General features: G+C 48.9%; 1 protein-coding gene across 3 annotated transcripts in view; it reads left to right on the forward strand.

The window, feature by feature from the left end:
* The window catches only part of APPL2 (adaptor protein, phosphotyrosine interacting with PH domain and leucine zipper 2), a 668,813-nt gene that overhangs the window by 601,694 nt on the left and 41,838 nt on the right, over positions 1 to 25,281 (forward strand). For 2 of the 3 annotated variants that reach the window (XM_085653220.1, XM_085653221.1), the window contains exons 18-20: positions 12,090 to 12,126; positions 12,224 to 12,367; positions 13,425 to 13,472. In XM_085653220.1, coding sequence (XP_085509346.1) covers positions 12,090 to 12,126; positions 12,224 to 12,367; positions 13,425 to 13,472 — 229 coding nt within the window. The remainder of the gene's footprint in view (positions 1 to 12,089; positions 12,127 to 12,223; positions 12,368 to 13,424; positions 13,473 to 25,281) is intronic. The other variant, XM_085653222.1, reaches the window with a different exon arrangement.

The raw sequence follows: 25,281 nt of genomic DNA on the forward strand, positions 1-25,281 counted from the left end.
TAACTCGGACTGTCATGACTTTTTTCCCAGCGATTTTAAAAGCGGCGACTGCATACATGGAGCCGAAGTTATCCTTTTCGGGGACTTCAACTGCATCTTCAACGCTGTGCTGGACAGGCAGTCTCTTAACCCCTCCCATAGATAACACCAAGCCTCGCAAGTTGAGGTCATTAGTCACGATAATGCAGGGCATGCAGCTCATGGACGCATGTCGGGCCCATTATTCCGCAAAAAAAGAATTCTCCTGGTATACCCCGGCGGCCCGCACATTTACCTGTATAGATCATTGCTGCCTAACAGCTGGTCTGTCTGCCAACGCGGAGGGAATATCGTACTTACCTCGCTACCTCTCGGACCACGCACTGCTACTGCTCAATCTTAAAAGCGGGCCTGGTCGACCGGCCATTCCACTCTGGTGACTCGCAGCTGAGGCTCTCACTGACCCCCCCACCCCCATTGCACACACTATTGAAGAGGCACTGCGACACTACTTTACAGATAATTGGGGGTCAACGACTCCTAGATCCACAGAATGGGAGGCCATGAAGGTGGTCCTATGGGGGGGGGGGTGTATGAGGACCACATATGGAGTGGGGAGACAGTTGAGCGATGATATCACAACCCTGGAGAAGCAACTCAAGAGATTAGATAACAATATGTATAAGACACCTGTCCAGTTGGCCAATTGGACACAAGTTTGGGTGGAGTTACAAGAGGCCTGGACAAGACTGGAAAAAATTGTGTACACCACAGATAGGCAAAAACTGCTCATGGAAGGGGACAGGTCGAGGGTGCTCCTTGCGTGACTACTATGGACAGAAACAGAGCAAGCACCTATTGTACGAGTGAGAGGCGGTGATGTAAATACGGTACATACCCAGGATGCAATCCTGAAGGAATTCGCGACTCACTTAAACACGTGCGCTACGTACTCTCTGGTTTGTGCGAACTCCGTATGGGGGTTCCTTGAGGGCATGACATTCCCCACTTTAGGAGAGGAGGATGCAGAGGCTCTGGGGATACTGATTTCGAGGGAGAAAGTGCTCGAATCCATTAAAAAAGTGAGGTCGTAGAGGTGCCCCAGGAGCGACGGTCTTCCGGCATAGTTTTGTAAACAATTTGTCCCGCAACTGGCTACACGCCTCCTTGAGGTATATAATGAAGCCTTGGATCGTGGGGAACTCCCCAAGACTATACTGGAAGCAATGGTGTCTATGATCCCTAAGCCGGACAGGGACCCACTCTCCTTGGGGGCCTACAGGCCCATCTCTCTCCTGAATATTGATGCAAAACTTTTAAGCGGCATAATGGCAGCTCGTCTCCTACCATACATGTCCCGGCTGAACCACCCGGATGAGGCCTGGTTTATCCGGGACAGAACACTACTCACAATTTACGCAGGCTACGCATGTCTGGCATGCACCGCACGTGGAAGCAGAAAACTGGGCACTGGGCCTATGGGACATAAAACAGCACTTCGACTCTGGAATGGAGTTATATGTGGGCGGTGCTCCAAAAGATGGAACTAGGCGATTCATATATTGTGTGGATAAAAACTTTGTATACTAGACCCACGGCCACGGTACGTCTTCGTGGTCAGGTGTCGGATAGCTTTATGCTACAAAAGGGTACCCGGCAGGGATGCCCCTTGTCCCCGCTAAAATCCGCCATTGCGATGGAACCCTTAGCAATCACCCTCTGGACACGAATGGAGCAGTGGGGTATCCAGCTGGGAGATACCAACCAAATGGTGTCTATTTATGCAGATGACACACTAGTATATCTCTGACAACCTGAAGAAGCGGTACCGGCGCTAGCGAGGTTTGGGGAGGTGTCGGGACTGCAACTCAACCCAGGGAAATCGAAACTCTTCCCTATGGAAATTCTGGCTGGAAAGGGGGGGGCATGAGCTGCCACAGGTGGGGATGTACTGGGTGGGCAACAAGGTGAGATATCTAGGGATTAAGTTAGTACACTCGCAATCAGCCTTCTTGGAGAGTAACATGGGAATATGTGTGGGAGGTATCCAGAGATCTGTGGCTTTCTGTCACTATCACTGATGGGTAGGGTGGCGCTTTCCAAGATGGTGATCTTGCCACACTGTTTGTATGTCATGCAGAATTCACTTTATCGAATCCCGCGCACATATTTCCAACGGCTGGAACGTCTATTGGTGTTGCTGATGTGGGGATCAAAGAGGAAACAAGTCAAACTAGATACACTACAGAGGCAATGGGAGCAGGGAGGACTTGAGGTCTCTCAGCTGGGGCTTTACTATGTGGCATCGCAACTCCAACACGCGGTGCATTGGTTGGATGACCGGGATAATTGGGAGAAACAGTTGCAAGCGGGTGCACATCATGAAATTGCGCTCCCTGAACTTCTCATGCTGGGGGCCCGAGTACTGGAGCATTTCCGGTACATCATTCGACACGTGGCTGTGGTATGGAAGGCAGAAAAAAAAGGTAGTAAAAAAGGCCCCTTATGCCTGCGAGGCCCCGCTGTGGGTAGTGCAGCCCTTCAAAAAATAGGACAAAATATGTGCATTGTCAAATGGAAGGAGGGAGGTTGTCAAACGATGGGAGATTTATATGCAGCCCAACAGTTCCTGACTTGGAAAGAGGTGGAAAATATGTTTGAGCTTGGCAAGGGGCAACACTTGCAGTACGCAAAAATTTCTGCAGTGGACCGTGAGCATTGGCCGACATTTCTGGCAAACCTACAAGCAATAACCACCCTCGCGGGAGGACGCAGACTGGTTTCCCATATCTATAACCCACTCAGGGGAGACCTCCCCGCCGGTCCCCTCCCAGTCCAGGCTAAATGGGACCCTACATCAGAGGAACCCCTAATGTGGAGCAGAGTACACGAGGGGGTTAAACAGATTGGATCCAATGCTAGATTTAAACGTACACAATAAAACATAGTACACCAAACTGATCTGACCCCACAAGTGCTTCTTAAAATATTCCCGGATCGATCCTCCTCTTGCCCGAGATGGAGATATGTAGACGCTTACTTTCTTCATATGATCTGGGACTGCCCAGAGCTGACACCTTATTGGGGGCAGGTGCCTGCAGAGGGTCACCGACATGTGAGAATGATAGGAACATATAGACTACATAGATAGAGACACTGGGACTGACATTTCAAGACTAACATGACCCTGGGGGTTGAGGGGGAACATGTTAACTGTTCAAGTTTATACATTTAGCAACTAGCAGGATGTTTGTAATTAGACCTGGTAGAATGTTCTGGAGTAAAAGCTTGATAATAAGGACAAGCTCTCCTTGACGAAGAATGCACCAATTAAACCACTGTAACACAATGGAATGTATGGCTCCTGTTATGATCTACTTACCTTTTTGTGTTTCTTTTGAAAAAGGCTAATAAAAATGGTTTTAAAAATAAAAATTAAAAAAATAGAATCTGAGGGGATGCTGGTCTAAAATAGGGTGGAGGGTTCTTTACTTCTTGGGCACTAGACGTAGTGCAGATAGCAATCACAACTTAAATCTGATGTGGGCACTCTCTCAGTAGCTCTTTTCACCAAAAGAGCCTGTACTTCCTGACGGACCAGGGAGAGGTGGTCCTCTAATAGCCAGTTTGAGGACGGTAGCACTGGTGGTGGAGTTTCCAAGAAAGGGATAGAGTAACTCCACTGTACAATTTTAAATACTCACTTGGGAAATGTTATGACCTGCCAGTGGGGCTGGTGATGTCGGATCCTCCTGCCCTTTGTGGGAGATGTATCCATGGTCACAAAAGGACTGGGGAGCCTGTCTGTCTGCTTTGGTGGCTGGACGGGAATGCACACATCCGGTAGGCTCTACCATAGCCATTGAAGAGGTGAAAGACAGAATAGGGTTGACGTGGGGCCATGGAGAAACCTAGCAACCGGGTAGTGGCCTGGTTCTCTGTATAGTGCTCCATCACGGAATCTTCCTTATTGCAGAATGTCCATAGGGATGTTTAGTCATCCCCTGAAAAACCAGTTAATCTCAGCAAGGTGTGGCATCTGAGTGCCACTGACTACACAATCGCTCTGCCTAGTGAATCGGTCGATCCAGTCTGTAGCGATGGGTGAACTTTGCTGTGTCTCTGCCATCGGCAATAGCCTGGGTCAGTGTGGCTCGGGCCTCCTCCGAGACTGTGGGCAGCACTCATTGTGGAAACTCTGCAGTTCTAAAGATACTACTAGTAAAATGGGTTTGTGAATAGTAAAACATCATAATCTTTTTTGATAATCAAGTTTATTAAATTTTTGCAGATCAAAAAAACATTGGTAGCAATCAGACACGTCATACAGATACATTATATTAAATGGGATATGATGTAGACTCATTCGACACTTGTGGGTGAAACCCTGCCCCCGCCCGTTGCTCACCACATACACGACCATTTGGACCCTTCACACTGGCGATAAATTAAACCATTTGCCCCATATTTTGCCAAAGAGTTCTGGGCAACCACGGGCCTCGAAGAGGGGCTCCTCTTAGGTACCACACCAGTCCACCCCCTTCCTCCAGCACCTCATGGTGGGCGGCCTGGCCTGGGACCAAAGCGCAGTGATATCACGATTTGCCACCGCAACTGCCGTGCTCAGAAAGCACTTGTGGGCCCGTGATCCATCAAGGCCATCAAACACTCCCAGGATCAGGCGTAGCGGGTCGTGAGGGACCTCCCACCCTAGGGCTTGTGTAAGTTCACGTTCCACCCCTGCCCAGAACGGCGCAATAGCGGGGCATTGCCACACCATGTGGTAGAAATCGGCTGGGGCGTGGCTGCAGCGTGGACACGCTGGGGAGGACCGCAGGCGGGCGCTGAACATGCGTGCCAGGGTGAGGTATGCCGAGTGGAGGTAATAGACTTGGACTAGACTTCCAGGGGACCCAGCCACCCCTCCCACCGGGCTCGTAGCGAGTCTAAGGACGCGGGACTGTTGGTCACCAAGGAGCGGTAAATCTGTGACACCCCCCTCTGCCCAGGTGCCCCATCATCACTTGGGCCTCCAGGGGACTAAATTCGGGGAAGGAGGTGGGGGCCGGAATGTGGGCCTGGAGGGCGTGCCTCAATTGCAAATATTTGTAGAATTGGGAGGAGTGGAGGGAGTGGCGGTGTTGTAGGTCTGCAAACGATCTGACATGGTCCCCCACCCAAACGTCCCCAAGCAGCGAGATCCCGATGTGGTCCCATTTGCGGGAGTTCTGGAGGGACGAGACCTCCTCTAGCCAGGCCCCACTCCACAGAGGGGGTCTGTCTGGTGAGTTTCCGATTCCATTTAACGTACCGTAGGGCGGTTCGCCATGCCATGACCACCGTTCTAGTGATAGGGGGGAGAGCCAGTGGGACAGGGCTCCCATACAGGTAGGCCTGGAGTTGCGCAAAATCCGTCGACCGAAGCTCCACTCGGTACGCCGGGTTGGACCAGCCGCCCGCGAACCAGTCGTGGATCACGATCAGCCTCATGGCCAGATAGTAGAGGTGGAGATTGGTCACCCCCATTCCTCCATCATAAGGCAATGCGCTAGGGACACACGCGGTCTGCCTCCTCCCCATAAAAAGCGGGTGAGGACGCCAGCCAACTCCCAAAACCAGCCACCGGGGAGATGAGTGGTCACATTTTGTAAGATGTATAGGAAGTGGGGGAGGAGCATCATTTTGAAAAGGGCACTCCTACCGAGGGGATTAAGGGGAAGGGTCTGCCATCTTCTGAGGTCCGCCTTGGCTTTAGTGACCAGGGGCGTGATGTTCAAGGCCCACTCGAGCTCCAGGAGGAGGGCCACCCACACCCCCAGGTACTTGAAGGATTGCCTCCGCAGGGGGATGGTCGTCTGCCAGTCGAAGCACGCCCGGGAGGAGTGCAAGGGAACTAGGGTGGACTTCGCCGGGCTGAGACTGAGGCCAGAGACCCGTTCAAAAGCCGAAAGGGCGTCCAGGCATCGCGGGCCAGAGCTCTCCGGGTCTGCCAGGAAAAGGAGGACGTCATCAGCGTACAGGGCAATTTTGTCGATCTGGTGCAGATCCCAGGCCCAGCCGCGGATGAGGGGGTCCTGATGGATGAGGGAAGCTAGGGGTTCCATTGCTAGTGCAAATAGAAACGGCGAGAGCGGGCAGCCCTGGCGGGTGCCCCTCCAGATGGGGAACGCCTCAGAAACCACGCCGTTGATGAGGACCCTCGCCTTGGGGGCAGAGTAAAGGACCCGGATGAGGCGTCGGAAAGGGAAGCCGAAGCCCATCCTCTCCAACACGTCCCCCAGGTAGCCCCAGTCCACTGTATCAAATGCTTTTTCAAAGTTTATGAAAAGCAGTGCAAGATACGGGGTGAGGAGATGGTGATGCGTAAGGGCAAGATGGAGACGGCGTATGCAGTGCCGGGTCCCCCGGGCAGGCATGAAGCCGCATTGATCGGGGTGCACCAGTTCTTGTAAGTGGGGACGTAGCCGTTGGGCCACCACGGTGGCGAAGAGTTTTACTTCCGTATTGATAAGGGAGATGGGACGGTAGTCCGTACACACGAGGGAGGGCGGCTGCGTCTTTGGGAGGACTACAATAGTGGCCACATTGGTCTCTGGTGGGAAGGCTCCCACCTCGACTACGTGCTTAAACAGGCTTTGTACGTGCGGGACCAAAGTGTCTCAGTAGGCCGCGTAGTATTCTTGGGGGTAACCGTCGGGCCCAGGCGTTTTGCCGGAGCGCAACAGTGAGATAGCCCCGTGTATCTCTGCCGGGTGAAAGGCCATTCCAGGGACTCGGAGTCCGTCTGGGAGAAGCAGGGCAGCTGAGTCCCAGTCTCAGACAGCAAAGCCGCCAATGAGGTCCGGGGAGGGTGGGCTGTGTAGTAGTCTGCGACATCTGGGCAATGTCGTGGGTGGTAGTGTGGTGGGCTCCGGTTCCATCCGAATCTCGGGAATAATGTGATTGGCTCTGGGGTAGGACACCAGGTTGTGGAGAAGTTTGCCATTTTTATCACCCCATCCGTACACGCGCGCAACCGAAGAGCGCCAAAGCATTTTAGCGGACTCCAGCGAGATCTGGCAAATTTCTTCTCGGATCAGTGTAAGCTGTCGGGCGGAGTCATCGCTATCACTGGTAGCCTGGGCCTTCTCCAGCTGCGCCACCTGGGCCTCCAGCTGCATGAGTCGGGTGGATTGTTCCAGGCGTTTTGCGTGGACCAGACCCCTAGCTGGCCTCCCACAGCGTGCCCGGTGAGGGGACTGAGCCCGCATTCGTCAAAAAATATTGCTGCAGTTCCTGCCCGAGGGACTCTGTGACGTCTGCGTCCTGCAGGAACCAGGCATTAATTTGCCATACCCCGCTGACGCTGCCGGGGCGGTGTCCGAAGCGAAGGGATACAGGGCAGTGGTCTGAGACACCCCTGGGTAAGATTGTGGACCTGGACATCAATTGGCAGTTCTCGGCAGATAGTAGAAACAGATTGATACGAGAGTGGGTATGGTGAGCCGCCAATGTGTGGGTAAACTGGACTTTGCGAGGATTCCACACCCTCCAGGCATCGTAGAGACCCAGGGCCGAGGACCAGTCAGATAGGCGTTTTGCAGAAGCAAGGCCGGCCGCCGATGGGGTACCCGTCGTGTCGCTTGAGGGCTGTAAGATGGCATTGAAGTTAACTCCTAGTACCGTCAGGCCTTGTGGGAAGGAGGAAAGCACCAGTGTGAGGCAGCTGAGGGCAGGGGCCATGACCGCGGGAGGGATATATGTGCATAGAAGATTAATGGGGTGTCCCTCAATCCTACCCGTCAGGGCCACATAGCGGCCTTGTGCGTCTGTGTCGGCTTGTGTCAGGGTGAAGGGCAGCCCTTTCCGGAGTGCCAGACCCTGTCGAACCCATACCGGGTGAGGAAATTACATTCTGAGCCCAGGAGATGTGTTTCCTGCAGGAACAGGATATCTGGTGCATACCGTTGGGCGCTTCGAAGGACAGCAGTGCGTTTTATGTGATCCAGCAGGCCGTTGACATTCCACGAAAGAACGTGGAGGGGCCTAGGTAGGATGGACGCCATCGTGGTGGGTGGTATAGGGAAGAGGAGGTGCAAGCGCAGCCAGTGTCAGGTCCCGGTGGGAACATGTTCCCTTAGCCGGGCCTTCTGGGCAGGAGGTGTGCGTCGAGATGAGACTTGTGTCATCGCCAGTGGCGTGCATGCATGTGTGGCTACCAGAAGGAACAGAGAACAGCGGCCCGTGGGCGGCTAAAAACAACAAACGAACTAGAGACAACGGTCTCCCCCGACCCCTTGCCCCCCAACTCCCCCCACCCTACACTTCCTAAAGTGAAGCATCTGTCACCCTGAAAAGGAAAACAAATTAAACAACAAGAAGTCTGGTCGCTAAGCTAGAACGATTAGCGGAACATGTCTGTGGCAGAGATGGACCCCCCTCCATGTGATCAGATAAGAGAATCGTGAACAGCTGCAACTACGCATTGGGCAAATAAACACAAGGAATGCAAATTGAGTCCAGGGAGTGAAGGAGGGAGTAGTTCATGAAACCGTTGGTTTCGAGGAGAGTAGATCACCCCCCTTGCGGGAAGTTCGAAGACCAACGCCTTTTGGGCGCCTCATAGGGTTATGAGAAAGCGCTCTCGCCGTGTGCTATCATTCAGGTGACCTCAGATTCTCCGGTTCCTCGGATCATCGGGATCCTAGACAGGTCAGTCGGAAATGGCGTGGCGCAAATTGTCCGAGGGACCCGGGCAGTCACTGAAGTCAATCAGTGAGGTGGTCGGGCTGGGAGTGTTGGAACCTCGGGCCGAGGCTCGGGATGGAGGGTGCTGGGACGTCGCACCCGGAGAGCGGGATGCCTCCCCACGGCGGTCGGTCTTCCTGCGGGACCTCGTCCGGCACCGCTGGGGTTTGGGGAGGGTCGAGTGCGGCTGTTGAGGAGCCCGTTGGGTGGGGGAGGAAGCCGGCCGGGGCAGAAGAGGCCTTTCCTCCGTGAGCCAGATCCACGCCGCCTGAGGGTTATCAAAGAAAAGAGTCTTATTTTGGAAGATGACCTTGAGCCGGGCTAGGAAGAGGAGACCGTATCAGAGACCCATGTTGCGAAGCTTCTGTTTGACCTCATCATAGGTCCGATGCTGGGCCTGCACCTCCCTGGTGTAATTCGGGAAAACCATGATCTTGCTGCAGTGGCCCCTGTGCCCTGGCTGCCCCAAGGATGGCATCTCTGTCTTGAAAGTTGAGGACCCTCAAGATTATGGATCGGGCAGGGGCCCCAAGTGGAGGCCTGGGCGCCCGGGAGCGGTGAGTCCGTTCAACAGCAAACCATGGTGACAAGTTATCTTTGGGCATCCAAGAGCGCACCCAGGTCTCCACAAGCATGTCGGCGTGGCCTTGCTCCACTCCCTCGGGAAACCCCAGGAGACGCAGGTTATTCCTCCTTGATCTATTTTCGGCGTCCTCTGCCCTACTGTGGAGCTTCGAGGTCTGGGTCTGGAGATGGGCCACCTGGGTCTTAAGTTGGCTGATGTCGTCCTCCGCCGTGGAGATACGGGATTCCGCCTCCGTGACTCGTGCTGTGGCATTGCGCAGCTCCTGGTGAATGAGAGCCACATCCACCCTCACCTCGCCGATCTTAGTTTCTATTGAGGCCTGAGAGGTGCTTATCACCTGAAGGATGGTGGACAGATATCCCCCGGCGGCACCCGGCATGCCAGGCGGTTTGCCTCCCGTGTCCCGGTCCGACGTGGTAAATTGATTCATTTTCGTTTGGGTTGGAGGGACCGGGTTCTGGACGGGGCGGTTTCTGCCCATCTCGGGGTGGGTGGCTGATCTGTTGGGGAGCAAGTGCGGGAGGGGGGTCCCCCAGACACCTAGGCCGTCAATGCTCGGGCCCAGGCGTCCAAACCCAACCCCTCGGGTCCCCGGTGGGGGCAGAAGTGAGTTGTCTCGGAACCACCCTCGAGGTCAGGCAGAGCTCCTCAGCGAAGGGTGGCCAGGCCGGCCAGACACCAACCACCACCACCCGTCTCCAGCCCGTCCCCAAAGTCTGAAGCAGATGACTTCACCTCCGATGGAACAGCCCAGAGCAGTGAGGGGCCCCGGAAGGGGCCAACGCCCGCAGCGGAGCCCCTGGCCCACACCAACTGTCCAGAGCAGATGGGGCAGAGTACGATCAAGGATGGAGAGGGCACCGTGCCCCCCTCACAACAACCTCAGCCGGACCCAGGCCTCCTCAACGAGAGCAGCCGCAGTCAAGTGGCGGGCCGCGGTCGGTATGGAACGCCCGTTGCAGCCCCGGGGGTCCAGCGAACCCAGGGGCCGGCGGGCCCAGCATCAAAGAGGAGGCCTTCGCGGCCCTCCAGTACAACAGCGGCAGATGGGGGACTCAGTTAGGTGTAGGGGGGGCCAGTACAAGGCGATTCAGTCCGAGGCCTGTGGATTCGTGACGGCGCCCCCAGAAAGAAGCGTGCCACGGGAGGGGGGGCCGATGTCCTTACTCTGCCTGCACCCGCCACCCAACCCGGTGGCCGAACCCTACCCCCCAGCACCTCAGCCACCAGGGCCACCACCTCGGGCAGGACACCCCCAGAATCTAGGGCCTCAGGGAGGGCAGCCGCCCCCAACCAGTCTGATTTGGCCAATAAGGCGGCGCGGGATAGCCAGGCGAAGTCGTCCAGAAGGGCCCCCACCTCAACACCACCGGAGGCACCCTCAGGGGACGAGGAAATGGGGGGCAAAGCACTGCCCTGTAACCCCGGCCGCCACCCAACTTAGTGGCTGATACCCCCACTCACCGTCTGTACAGGGCCCGAGGGCAGTTGCTGAAGTTTAGGCGGTCCCACAGCAGCCGCTCCACTTCGCCAGTGAGGTTCCTCAGGGGGAGAACACAGCAGCCTCAGGGGGTGATGCGTGACTCCCTCCTGGTCACTGTGGCAGTTCCAAGCCGCGAATAACGGTCCCGACGAGCCCCACCCCCGCCGACTCACCAGGCAGCGTATCGGCAACAGGTCAGGACAGACAGGAGCGCCGCTGTCCGGAGGTAACAGTCGAGGCGCAACGGGCTTCACTTGGTCGCAGTCCGCTCAGCGCAGCCGGGCACCAGCGCAGGCCACTGCAGACAGCAGTGCAGACTCCCGCGGTCACCTCATGCCGCCCCAACACCGGAGGGTCCCCGGGGGTCCCGGGAGGAAGGCGTCTTTGCTGAGGGTTCCGATGGCGGGCTTGAGCAGGCACAGCCGCCAGGCAGGGGAACGTCCTTTTAAGCACGGTGAGCAGCCAGGGCCGCCATTTTGAAGATCTGGGGAGTAGATCGGAGCGGAGTGGACAGTGCAGAGGATCAAGTTCCTCGTCTGTAGAACGTAGGTTGCAGCTGAGGACGGGCGGATGCCAGTCGGATGACGGAGGGTCCAGAGCACTCTTAGAGTGCGTCCGCCATCTTGACGCCTCAGACCACGCCCCCAAAACATCATAATCTTACACTAAAATGTAAGCTTACCTTTGTGAATCAGACCGATAGTGTGCAAATATGAACTGTTTCATACATGACTTAGTGGATCATGGGCATGCATTTAGTGTAATAACCGGAGTAAGAGGAATCTTGTTGCCATATTGTGTTGATTAACAGGGACGCTGCACACATGCCAGCGCCTTTCATTTCTTTAAGGGTGAAAATATTACCCCATTCCATTCCAATACTTGTAAGGGAAATCTGCGTTAATTACGGACTAGGCTTGATCATATTTCTAAGAGTGCTAATTCCTTTTTGCATACAAACACATTATTATATCCAGAGAAAAATTGTGCAATATATTAAAATGATCATTATTTAAGGGGATTGCACAACATGACAACTCTCCTCGATACAGTGAGGCGGTAGGCTGGTTCCCATTACTGTACTTATGACCATTATTTAAGCATGATATTCAAGCTCACTACACTCTAGGCTCTCAGCTTACCTTCAGAGGATCTTTTCCTGTGCTGCTAATGCGATTTACGAACTACAATTCTTTCAATGCATCCTAATCATTAGGGATGCTTGTGATCCATCTGATAATTTGATGAGCAGACAGGCAACTAAATTATTTGATAAAAATTCAAACTACCTAATTGTTTGTATTATTATTACAGGTTGATAGACCCTCAGACTCAAGTTACAAGAGCATGCGTGAGTAATCTCATTTTTATGATTGCAATTAATATCCCAAAATTTAGAATTTGATGATTTTTTAAGAAAATGTTAAATGTATCTTTCATGTTTTCAGTATGAACTCGAAAATATTACTCAATTTACTGCCCATCAAGATAACAAAAGGTTAATTGGATTTGTGGTTCGGGATCCTGACTCTTACGAAGAGGAGAACTCTTTCAGCGCTTATGTATTGGAAAGCAACACAGATGGAGAAAAGGTATCCGAATAATTAAATAAATTTATTTCCCCGTTTATCAGCATTAACTTGAAATACATATTTATGCACTTAGAAAGTAAACTGCTGCAGAAAATCCTATGCCAGATTAACTATGCTTGACACCAAGATGTATATCACTCATTTGGCCATTTTTACACCTCTGAACAGTAAGTTTGCCCAGATCTTAGGCATCTGCTCTATTCACATCCATACCCCACAACTTCTTATCAAAAGATTTCAGATCACAGTTGAGGAAGTAGAAGGAGCGGCATTTAAATGTCCTCTGAAAAATCTACCTTACAACAAACTTTTTTTCATCCATCTACCCCTGTACCCCATTATATCTGATTTATACCCTTTCATTTGTTGTCCTTAAGAGCCACATAATACCCTCTTTCACAGCTATACATCTACATGCATTTCTGTAGTGGTAAAACTACCTGTATGAGGTACGTCAATACCTGATAACTTATCCACAGTCACCCACTTAGAAAGGCCCTTGTCCAGCCCGAACCATAAATCTATGGTGCAGAAACAATCATATACTGTTGTTTCCACCTTCATAAATGTATTTTCTGATCTATGATGTGAAATTTAAGATCACAAAACTACACTCTTCCCGATAACCTGCTAAGTTATAATACATATGGAACTTTTGGACGTTTTTGGATCGGAAATTCAGAATGAAGATTGTTACCGCATGTGCGCAAATGAGGATTGTTAAAGATAACAAATTGTGTTTTTGCTTGCCATAAACCAGGTTAAAACAATGATATATAGTGTTTCCAAGTACAGTCGTTCTGATTACTGCATTCTTAGTGTTTTATTGTCTAAAAGGTGATTCTGCAAAGGTTCTGGTCACATTGTTAAGGGTGCTTATTCCTACTTGTATACAAACACAATATTATATCCAGAGTAAAATTGTGCAATATATTAAAACTGTAATTATGTAAGAAGAGGATTGCACAACATCACAACTCTCCTCGATATAGTGAGGTGGTAGGCTAGTTGCTATTACTGTACCCATTAAATGTATTTCTTAATATTCCCTCTGCAGATTTGTTATGCAATCAACTTGGGGAAAGAATTAACCCAAGCTCAAAAGGTAATGTTGAAAATTGTATGTCTCTGTCTTTGTTTAGTAAACATAGAACAGCTGTCCAATGCCAACAGTCACATTGTTGACAATTGTAAGTAGTATACTAGCTCTGGCTAAATTATTTCCTCATATCTGATTGGAATGCAAATCCCTGAAATTTCACGATCTGCTTCTGCCTGCCATGGACAGGTTGAAAAAAAAGACGGGGACTAAGAAAGCAGCCATAAATTAATCACAAATTGCCTACAAACAATCCTGTTTGCAGGTAGGATATTAGAGCATGTCTGCTTTCCCTTGATCTAAATTTTAACCCCTTCCCTGCTCATGACGGAACCGTTCCGTCATGAGCCACGGTTGCCGTGTGCTCATGACGGAACGGTTCCGTCATGACAATCCTGTCGGCGGCCGCTCCGCCTGCGCGGCGCTGTTTCCCCGCCTGTGCGGGGCGACAACGCAAATGGGCGGAGTCATGACGGAACCGTTCCGTCATGAGCACAGCTCAACTGTGGCTCATGACGGAGCGGCTCCGTCATGAGCACAGGCCCGCCGCGCTGCCCCCCTGCCCCCCCCCAGCGCTGCAGCGGAATGTCCGCAGCAGCGAAGGGGTTAATGGCCAGATAGAGCCACACGAACTGCATAAAATGCCCAAAATCTGACCCTTTTACTGGTTTGCCTCTAGAATGAAATTGAGTTCTTTCTGCCACTTTTAGGTTGATACAACTCACAATTTTGCACAGGACACAATAAAACAGAAGTAAGATATATATGATGGGATTCATTTCACGTGGAGAGTGGCTCAAATTCAAAACGGAGGAAGGAACTTTCCAATACACCATTTAGTCCTGAAGAAAGATGAAGAGATTCAGGGCAGTGGAAGAAGAGTTGTTAAGAATTGAGGGGCAGTTTCCTATGACACTGCAATATGTTAGACTCGGGGTGTTGAAATACATAGCTCGACCAAGACATAAACTGACCTTCTTTACACTAAGATGTACTGTATTCAAATGGGAATTAATGAGAGATTATTGGAGCATAATGAGACCCACCAGTACAAGGTGGCTGTTAGACCTGACAGCCTTAGGGTGATCTTCCACCACACCTTTTGCCTGCTTACCTCCATTTTTTGCTGTATTATTTTTGTTGGCCTTAGGACTCAGAGCACTTTACCACTGTTAACCAGTGCTAAAGTGCATACGCATCTCCCTTAAATATGGTTTCACTGACTTATCTGCAATTAGTATATTTAATGTATCTGCAAGTCCCTAGTAGAGGGCACTACCTGTGTCCAGGGCCGGTAAATGAATTGCTACTATTTGTCCTGCAGCACTGATTGTGCCACCCCCACAAGTTGCCCTTTCAAACATGTCTCATGCCTGCCACTGCAGGGTATGTGCAGTTTACACTGCCATGTCGGCTTGGCATTTTAAAAACCCTTGGCAATCCTTACACTTCCCTTTCATTACATATAGGTCACCCCTAAGGTAGGCCCTAGATTGCCATAGGTCAGGGTGCTGTGTAACTAAAAGGTAGGACATGTACTTTTAAGTTTTGCATTTTCAGGTAGTGAAAGGCATTTACATTTGTTTTTCACAACTGTGAGGCTTATCTCTCTCATAGGTTAACCTTGGAAATTCCTAATTACACTTTTAAGTTGTAATTCCTGATTGAGAAGGAGTAGCTCTGTCATGTTTTATATCATTTGAATGGTAATGATAAATCCTCATTGCTGACAAAGATGGATTTAACATTACTATTGTAGAAATACCATTTTTAGAAAGATGGTATTTCTCTGCTCTTAAAGCTCTGTGTGCCTACAGCCTGTCTCCAATACACATCTGGGGTGGGTGACAGCATTTCTTCTAGACAGTGACACACAAATAAAGGGTAGGTGTGCCTATCTGCGTCCTGATGGCTAATGCTGGGCAGGATAGAAGGGAGGAGCTGACACGTATAACTGAATGGGCAGTGTCCTGTCCCCATACAAAGAGTTGATTTAGCCCCCCTGTAGTGCACCTGGACCCAGGGCTGGGAAGGGAGGATCTCTGTGCACTTCAAAGCCCCTCTTTGAAGTAATCTCCACTGCACAACTGGGTAAAAGTACTGGGTCTCTGACACTTCTGGATCTATAAAGAATCTCTGCCAGGAAGAAGGACTGCTGTGTTGCTATGGGGCCCAGGGCCCTCCAAGACCGCTGGACTGGGCCCTATGAGATAGTTAAGAGGAAGGGGGAGGTTACCTATCTGTGGACCTCAAGACCCCCCAGGTACCCGACCGAGAACTTGACATCAACCGTCTCAAACCACACTTTGAGAGGTCTGAGCTCACCATGCTGCTGGTGACCGATTGAGGGGGGGGGGAAGGAGAGTGAACCTCTCCTCGACCTCTTAGCCTCCAAGAAGAAAGATAGGTCAGTAGAAAGTGTGAACCTTTTCCCCACTCTGACGTCTGAACAGCAGAGGGAATTCCACCAGTTGCTGGGGCTGTACTTTTCTCTGTTTTCCCTCACCCCACGGACTACCCACCTGTGTACCCATGAAGTGGACACAGACTGTTGTACAGCTTTAAATTTTCTCTGTAAAAATGTGCATTTGTTTGACAACATAAACGTCAGCGTTGTGGGGATCCACATTAACCTAGTTCCGACCCTGAAAAAGATGAATCGGCGCCACCATTACAAGCTGATATCCGTTTCTTGCTTGACTCTACCCGTACTCCCAGACACTGAGCACAAAACAATTGGAGGTACCAGTATGCAGATCTCTAATTTGGGACCTTTAAAGATGTTAAAACTAGACCACTTCAAAGTACAGGGGATTGGAGGGCAGCGAAGAATCTTCGGTAAGGGTATCCCTAAGAAAGAGTGTTACCAAAATGTATGTGACTCCCTAAGGCAGGCCATGTGCAGAGCCCCTGTGCTCCAGGTTCCTGACTTTACCAGGAAATGTATTGTTCAGCAGACAGATGCCACAGAAGCAGTACTTTCAAAATTTTAAGAGGGCCTAGACCAACCTATAGCCTTCATCTCCAGGAGGTTACTTCCCAGGCAACAGAGGTGGAGTGTTAATGAAAGGGAAGCCTTTGCTGTGGTCTGGGCACTGAAGAAGTTGAGACCATACCTGCATGGGACTCATTTCCTGATGCAGACAGACCATAGTACAAAAATAGCTGGTCACAGTGGAAGGAAAAAGTTCATTCTAATCCCATCACACAAATTTAACACATTATTCAAATAGATCTGAAATTCTAGCATATTTATATAGGCATATTGAAAACAATCTGTACAATTGTAAGAAGGTGCTCCAAGGGGAAGTGAAAGTATTGTGCTTGGAAATGAATTTTGCTCGTGCGAGGGTTTCAAAAAGTAAAGTTGGGACATTCAAAATATTTACATTCTATTTACAATCTCAATTCTCCTTTATACAACCCTCTTCAGAAAAAATATAGAAAAAAACACACTCTTAAGATACAGCAGTCATCACCCAAGAGGTTTGAGAGATAATTTGCAGTTCGGGCAATTTCTAAGGATACAAAGGAACTGCTCACACAAGAATGACTACTTAGAAGAATCTGAAGGATTGCTTCTTCGCCTATCAGAGAGGGTATACCCTAAAAAACTTCTAAAATGAGCACGTAAGAGGGCTTCGTTTATCCCAAGGGAACCCTTATTAACACCCAAACCACGTACCAGTGACCCCATGAACAAAATGATGTGTGTCACCACCTACTGTACTCGAAGCAATGACATCAGATGTATTGTGAATAATCATTGGAAATTGATCTCAGATGATCTTGAACGGAGTGAACCACCTATGCACTCTTTTAAAAAAGGCAGAAGTGTCAGAGATCATGTAGTTCGTTCCCTTTTGGAAACCCCCCACACAACCCTCAATTTGATCATTATGGAGCTTACAAGAGATCGTAGGACACTTGAAGTGTAGCCGTTATAAGGCTTGCAACATTACCATTGAGACAAGACAATTTAGTTACAAACAACATACCCTACAGCTAAAAACTCATACCAATTGCAATACTACTGACGTAATTAACGCTATCATCTGTCCATGTAATCTAATGTACATTGGACAAACACACTAGAAAGATAAGGTGTGTATTTTGGAACATTGTAGCAGGGTGAGATGCAACGTCCCAGGCACCCCATTAGTTGAACACTTCTAAGCACTCAACCATCCGCCAGAGCGTCCTAAATGGTTAGTCCCTGAAATGGTCACAATAGGCCCAGGGTGGGGGGGAGCCATAAATGTAATCCTCAGTGTGCGTGAGTGCAAGTGGATGTACATGTTGGATACTATCCATAATAGTCTGAATGAACTAGATGAGACCGCTAGGCAGATGTCCTGCCTTAACAATGATTGAATCCCATCATGTTTATCATTGATATTTCTGTATAATTATAATGCCTCATGATTATATGTCATTCAACAATGTTATATATATCACAGAACTACATATAATTTGGTTATATTGATCAGTGGTATCACAATTTCTTCAAACATAGTATGGATATTTGTAACTATTGTAACTGGAGATATCGTAATCCTATTCCAATTTGTCTTCACTCTATCCGAATGTTTGAGGTCCTTACTCATTCCTTAGATTATTCTGCGTTCAATTATATTTTGTCCCAAATGTGATTGTACAGACAAGTCACTGTGATGCACTATGTTGGATTATATATGGCACAATAATTTGTTACATAGATAACCACCACAAGATGCCAGAAAGTGGCTATCAATTACAGTGACTCTATGGCTTGGTGAATTAAATCCCCTTTTTGGTTTTTGATGCATCCTTAAAGTTTTACATGCCCTGTTAAGAAGGACCCACTGTCATGTAAATTCCATTTGCCTACGGGTATTCACGCGGTTACACACTGATGACCGCATTGGGTCACTAGTGCTATCATTTAGTCACTGTGCTCCCGACGTGAGCACCGCCGCGTGCACACTGACCTTTCCTGCTGGCTATTTGTTGACGTGGTCTGATCAGCTACACGTGACACATGGCTGGATTCTTCAGCAGAGTACGAAGGTAATTCCTACATTCCGCTGGCTGGCTAAACCCATAGATTTATTCGCTGACCCTTGTTAATTTCTATGTTTAAGCCCTTACGAGCCCACTATGGCCTCTGATGCTGTTTTTGTCCTGTTCTTAAATTTTACCTGATTTACTCCATTCCTGTGCATACGGCTACTTTCAAATCTTGAACAAATTCCCTGTCGATGTCACAGGGCTCATTCATTCATTGTTTGACCCACATCCTTAGTAAGTACTCAATTTCCACATGCCTTCTTGGGCTGAATTAACTTTGTCCATGTCCTCAATGCTGACGTGCTTTTCATTAATTTTCAGCATGTTATGTAAATCTCCAACTCATTTGAGAAAACTTGTTTCTCTGACCCAGGAGCCTACGGGCCAATCTATGTGATCAATTCCACTGACCAACTGCTGTGGAAACAAGATGAACATTTATTGTCAACCCACGTATCGTATACATCAAATCTTATCTGTCACCCTTAGTAATTTGTTATCTTTACTTTAAATAACCCATAGGTCACTCCTCCCGCCCTGATGAAGACCCCATTTTAAGGACTCATTGTTCCTCCACATACCATTGGGGTTGAAACGTCGACTTTTCCTAATTGTGTACCTGTACTGTACTTGCATTTACACATGGATAACAGTAATTGATTTACTGTATCTCTTCATTATTGTGTATCTTTATTCAGCTGCAGCCAATAAGATGACTGGACAGGTTGTTGTAAATAGAATGTAAATATTGTGAATTTCCCAACTTCACTTTTTGAAGCCCTCACACAAACACATTTCCAAGCAGAATACGTTCACTTCCCCTTGGAGCACCTTCTTGCAATTGTACAGATTGTTTTCATTATGTAAATTCTGATATAAATAGGCTAGAATGTCAGATCTATTTGAATAACGTTTTTATTTTGGGTGATGTGATTAGAATGAATGTTTTCCTTCCACTGTGACCAGCTATTTTTGTACTGTAATTGACCCAGGTCCGGTGGATCTTTGGGTTTCCTTATTGTTATGCAGACAGACCATAGGCCCATCAGGTGGCTAATGCAAATAAGGAGTGAGAATCCAAAATTGTTGAGGTGGTCAATCTCCCTGGCCTTTAGGGAGGAACAGAGACCTGGGGAAGACCTTACAAAAGCTGATGGTCTTTCTCGGTTCTTCTGCCTTGGTGAGGAGAAGTTCCTAGACGTTGGGAAACTTTCCTCACTTTCAGCTGGGGGCGGGGGCGGGGAGACACTTGTTAGACCTGACAGCCTTAGGGTGGTCTTCTCCCAAACGCTTTGCCTGCTTACCTCCCCTTTGTGCTGTATTCTTTTTATTGGCGTTAGGACTCTTAGAACTTTACCACTGCTAACTAGTGCTAAAGTACATGTGCTTCTCCCCTAAACATGGTTTCGTTGATATATCCAGAAATGCTATATTTCATTTATCTGTAAGTCCCTAGTTGAGTGCACTACCTGTGACTAGGGCTTGTAAATTAATTGCTACTAGTGGGCCTGCACCACTGATCATGCCAACCACAAAAGTAGCCCTTTAAAACATGTCTCAGGCCTGCCACTGCAGTGTGTGTGCAGTTCACACAGCCATGTCAGCTTGTCATTTAAAACCCCTTGCCAAGCCTTAAACCCCTCTTTTAGTACATATAAGTCACCCCTAAAGTAGGCCCTTGGGTAGTCCATAGGGCAGGGTGCGGTGTGACTAAAAGGTAGAACATGTACTTTTAGGTTTTGCATGTCCCGGTAGCGAAAGGCACCTAAATTATTGTTTCACTACTGTGAGGCCACCCCCTCTCATAGGTTAACACTGGGAATTCCTTATTACATTCTTTCATGTTTTATATCAGTGGAATGACAATTATAAATCCTCTTTGCTGGCAAAGTTGGATTTAACATTACTATTTTAGCAATGCCACTTTTAGAAAGATGGCATTTCTCTGCTCTGTGTGCCTGCAAGTGGTCTGAAAATACACGTCTGGTGTGAGTGACAGCTTGGCTTTGTGAATTTCCTGTAGACAGTCACACAAGGAAGGGTAGATATGAATGAGTGCCCATCTGCATCTGGATGGTTCATCCTGGGCAGGATGTGAGGGAGTAGCTGACACACCTGAATGGACAGTGTCTTGTACCCATATAAAGAGTTGATTACCCCCCTGTAGTGAGATTGGGTCCAGGGTTGGGAAAGAAGGACCTCTGTGCACTTCAAAGGTCCTTTTTGAAGTCACCTCCACTTCAAAGGCACAACTGGGTATCAGTACTGGGTCTCTGATCCCACCAAATCAGACACTTCTGGACCTGTAAAGAAACTCTGCAAGGAAGGAGGACTTGAAGTACTGGGTATTTTAGTCCCAGCGGTGCAGGGGCACACACCCTATGACTTCTGGGTTCACCCTGTTCCAGACCTACAGAAACACAGAGTCTTCTAGGTGAAGTCAAAGATTCATTTATTGGCTGCCGACCAATTACAGGTATCCTAGAAGTACAACAGCGTGTATGTTCTCAGGAGACTGCTGAAAATCATAGAAACGGACTTCATCTTAAATACACTTTTCCCTGCCTCAAGCATACATTCCTAGGTTTTATGATACGGCAATATACAAGTGTACATTACAAAGAAAAGGCAGAGTCATGATGACCATCCCACATTCCAGTTCGGCCAGCCCACAATGATTTACACAGTAAGGTTCAGATCCCACATTTGATATCAATAGGCCCCAATAAAACACGGGCAGCTCCTGTTTTGGGAAACAAGTCATAAAGCAGGAACAGTCAGGTGTGAAAGAGATTAGCCGGAAGCTCGTGTAGAATGAAAGGGTTTTATGATGGGTCAAACCCTGATGCTAATCACAGGTGGACGGAGGAAGGGGAGCTCGTGAGACCAGTTTGACCTGGGGCAGCAGAGCCAGCTGCCCAGGTCACAGAGAAGTCACGGGAAAGCACATATACTGTGAGGCCCGTGTTTGCTCCATTATAGCCTATGTGAGGGCAATGACAAGATGGCCACCGCTTCCAAAATGGAACCCGCGTAGTGAAGCAGAATAACGTGTACACAGTGCATTCATAGCTAGAACGATATATAAAGCACTCGTACATACCGCATTAATCATTTGTGGTTCGCCAATACCAGGATAGACAGGGGTAGGGCCCTGTCACCTACGCGGTGCCAGAGATTAAAGTACGACAGACCCTCCTTTTGCCCTTACATAGGCAATCACTATACTCATCTTAATCCGAGTCCAGGTCGATGTTCACAAAGTCATGGAGATGTTGCTGTAGCATCATCCTATTACTTAGCTCGTCCCTCGATACAGGTTTCCTCACACATAAAGTAGCACAGAGGCCACATATCGCAGGAGCACACTGTATGCACAGACAGAACAGGAAAAGAATGGCTAAGATCATTCCAATGACCATCAGAACTTTCCAACCCCAGGCAGATATCAATTCCCAGAACCACCCCACCAGTGACCAGTCTCCCTTATCCACGTGTATGGATTCAGATATTTTATGGAGTTTGGAGATGGCTTGATAGACTGTTGGAGTGTTATCTGGTATGAAAATGCAGCAACTGGATTGGATAACCTTACATACCCCACCGCGGTCTGCAAGAATAACGTCTAGAACCATGCGGTTCTGCAAAGTCACAAGGCGATCCGCTTGGAGCTCAGCGGTCAGATTACCAAGGGCACCAGCCGTTACATTTACAGTGGATTCAACCACACGTGTCAGTTGTCTCAGGTTCCTACTATTCACCATAGGTCCCCAAAACGGCAGGAAACCCAAAAAGAAGTCTCCCGCTTCTTGACCGGCAGTATCCTCCTTACTAATGACACCTCTCACAACTCTGGTCTTGTGATAATCAGAGGCAGCAGTAAATGTAGGCGGTAGCAAGTTCGCAATATAACATGTGCCCGAGAAATCAGGGGGCAACCATGTATATGCTCGGTCATTGCAGATTAAATATGTGCCCTTGACAGCTAAAACGCAGGTGAGAACTGTGACGGGAAAGTGTACGTTTCAGTACAGTCACTTCTCCCCAGTTGAGCTCTAGGATTCTGACCATTGCCCTGTAAGCAGAACCGACCTATGTGGGGTACGACCCAGATTGGGGATGAGATTTTGCGCTGTCTTTCACCCAAACTAATACTATACCCCGTCGCGTTCCATCCTACATAAGGTCACAATTCTTCTTTGGGAATGGATGAGTATGCATCAATATCTCTACTCATATCGGCAATTCCTCTCACTAAGGCTTTATTATTTGTACCAGGTCTGATGGAACGCGGTTGTCGCGGGGAGTAAGCATCTAGAGCATAGAGGAACATGGTCTGGAATGCCCATGACGATCCATTGTAACTAAAAGGCAGCACCAAATAAGGAATACCCTTGTTAATGGTATGTGGCATTAACCCACACACCCAGCAATTGGTCGTATTCATTACTAGTTGGTGCTGGTGCAAGAGCTGGATAAACGAGTTATTTACAAACTCTGATCGTCTGGTCTGTTCGTGCTCAGGCAGAGGGTGAAAAGAGTGAGAGGAGGCAGTAGAAAGAGGTATAGGCTGTACAGTGGGCGCAATGGTCTTTTGAGAGGAGAAAAACACAAATCCTACGATGAACATTATTATACTACACAGTGTAAATAGACACAAAAATACAAAACATTTACTTTTTACAATTCTACACATCCTTGCTTTAAAGTTCATTTCCTCAACGGGTCTCTCCATCTTAAAAAACTCCATCCTCTAATCGGGCCGCTCGCGGCGGATGAGTTTCTTCTGCTAAGGAGTACGCCTGTCAGTCCAGGGAAACGCCCTAGACCAACCAGAACCGTTGACCTAACGTCTTCGGCCTGTACCCCAAAGTCTTGGCACCGCGACCCTGCGGCTGAACCCGGATGGTGGTTCGAAAAACAAAAATCAAGAAAGTCCTTCAGATGGGAGAGCCAAAGATGTCAAAAAGGGAATAGTAAAGAAATCTTTATTTGTCCATGGGCCTTGGTCTCAAATTATAGCGGTCAGGTGCTGTTTGGTCTTGGAACAAAAGTTCAGGCTCAGTGGTGTCCAGTCGACTTGATGGTGGCACAGCTTCTTGCAGAATATTGTCACTCTCTTGGTCTGAAACTGTGTCTCTTATGCGTGCGTTACTGAATGGTACAAAACGAGGTACAATGTCTGCCTCAGAGTCGGCGATACCCTCCTGGACCCACCGGTCATATGGCAAAGGCAAGGGGACTACTTTGCAGTGGGTGCCATGGATCCAGTGTTTCTTCCCTTTTACTCGCACCGCTGATCTCGTTGATAAAAGCACAAGGTGAGGGCCGATCCAGCGAGGCTCGTCGTTGCTCTTGCGCTGGAAGTTTCTAATCAACACCCATGTGCCAGGGTCGATAGGGTGTCCAGGAGTTTCAGAAGCTTGAGGAAGAGTATCATGTACCTGTTGGTGCAAAACACGCAGTTTAACAGTCAAATCATACAGGTAATCGAGTAGTACTGGATGCTCAATCTCACTAAATTTCGCCGGTCTTGGCACGCCCCATACATTAGCCGGGCGGCCAAAGACGACCTCATAGGGACTAAGTCCCACTCGTGAGTGTATGGTCATTCTGGTGGACAGGAGTGCTAAAGGCAGAGCGTCAGGCCATTTAAGACCGGTGCTCGCCTGAATTTTGGCCAGCCTGAGCTTTAAGGCTCCATTGTAGCGCTCTACTAGTCCAGCTGATTGGGGGTGATTTGCAGCGTGGAACTTTTGCTTTATGCCTAAACCTTCACATACATTCTTCATCACTTTACCCACGAACTCACTTCCATTATCACACCACACCATTCTTGGCATCCCAAACCTGGGGAAAAATTCTTTCACAAGGGCTTTGGCTGTGGATAGGGCAGTGTTATCTTTCAGAGGATAGGCCTCTATCCATTTTGAGAAAGCACAAACAACCACCAGTACATATTTCAGGTTGTTGCATCTTTCCATGTGAATAAAGTCCAGCTGCAAGACTTCGAATGGACATGATGGGGGTGCAAAGTGACCAGCTGGAGTTGGGGTTCCCCTACCAGGGTTGTACTTCAAGCATACCATGCAATTCTTGACCACATTCTCTGCACATTTGGGAATTCCAGCATTCTGCCATACAGGAGCCAACAACTTACAAATTCCTTTCGTACTGATATGTGCCATTCCATGTGCCATAGTAACCACTGGGAGCACATATGCGTCAGGTAACAACCATCGCCTATGTTCTGTCAGATCAATCCAGCAACCATTCTCATCCAACTTACCCATACTTTCTCTCCACTTGCTTAACTCTTTCTCTGTGGCCTCAGCTTGAAGCGACTTCACACTCTCTATTGTGTTCTCACACATTCCAACATCATCAACCCATCTTGCGGGGCCTGCAACATACATTCTAGTCTTCACATTCTGGGCTGTTTCTTTCGCGGTCTCATCAGCAAACGCATTCCCATGTCCAACATCATCTGTAACTTTCCTGTGCGCACTGCATTTCATGATCGCAACTTGCAACGGTAGGGTCAGTGACTCAAGGAGATCATTCACCAACTTGCCATTCTGAATTTTAGCTCCATGCGACGTCAGAAACCCACGCTCTTTCCACAGTCGCCCAAAATTATGAGCCACGCCAAAGGCGTACTGGCTATCTGTGTAAATATTCACTCTCATTCCTTCAGACAACACGCACGCTCTCGTGAGGGCGATTAATTTCGCTGCTTGGGCCGAATTATGTGGCACTCGTGCAA

This window comes from Triturus cristatus, chromosome 4_1, assembly GCF_964204655.1.
Source record: "Triturus cristatus chromosome 4_1, aTriCri1.1, whole genome shotgun sequence".
Lineage (NCBI taxonomy): Eukaryota > Metazoa > Chordata > Amphibia > Caudata > Salamandridae > Triturus > Triturus cristatus.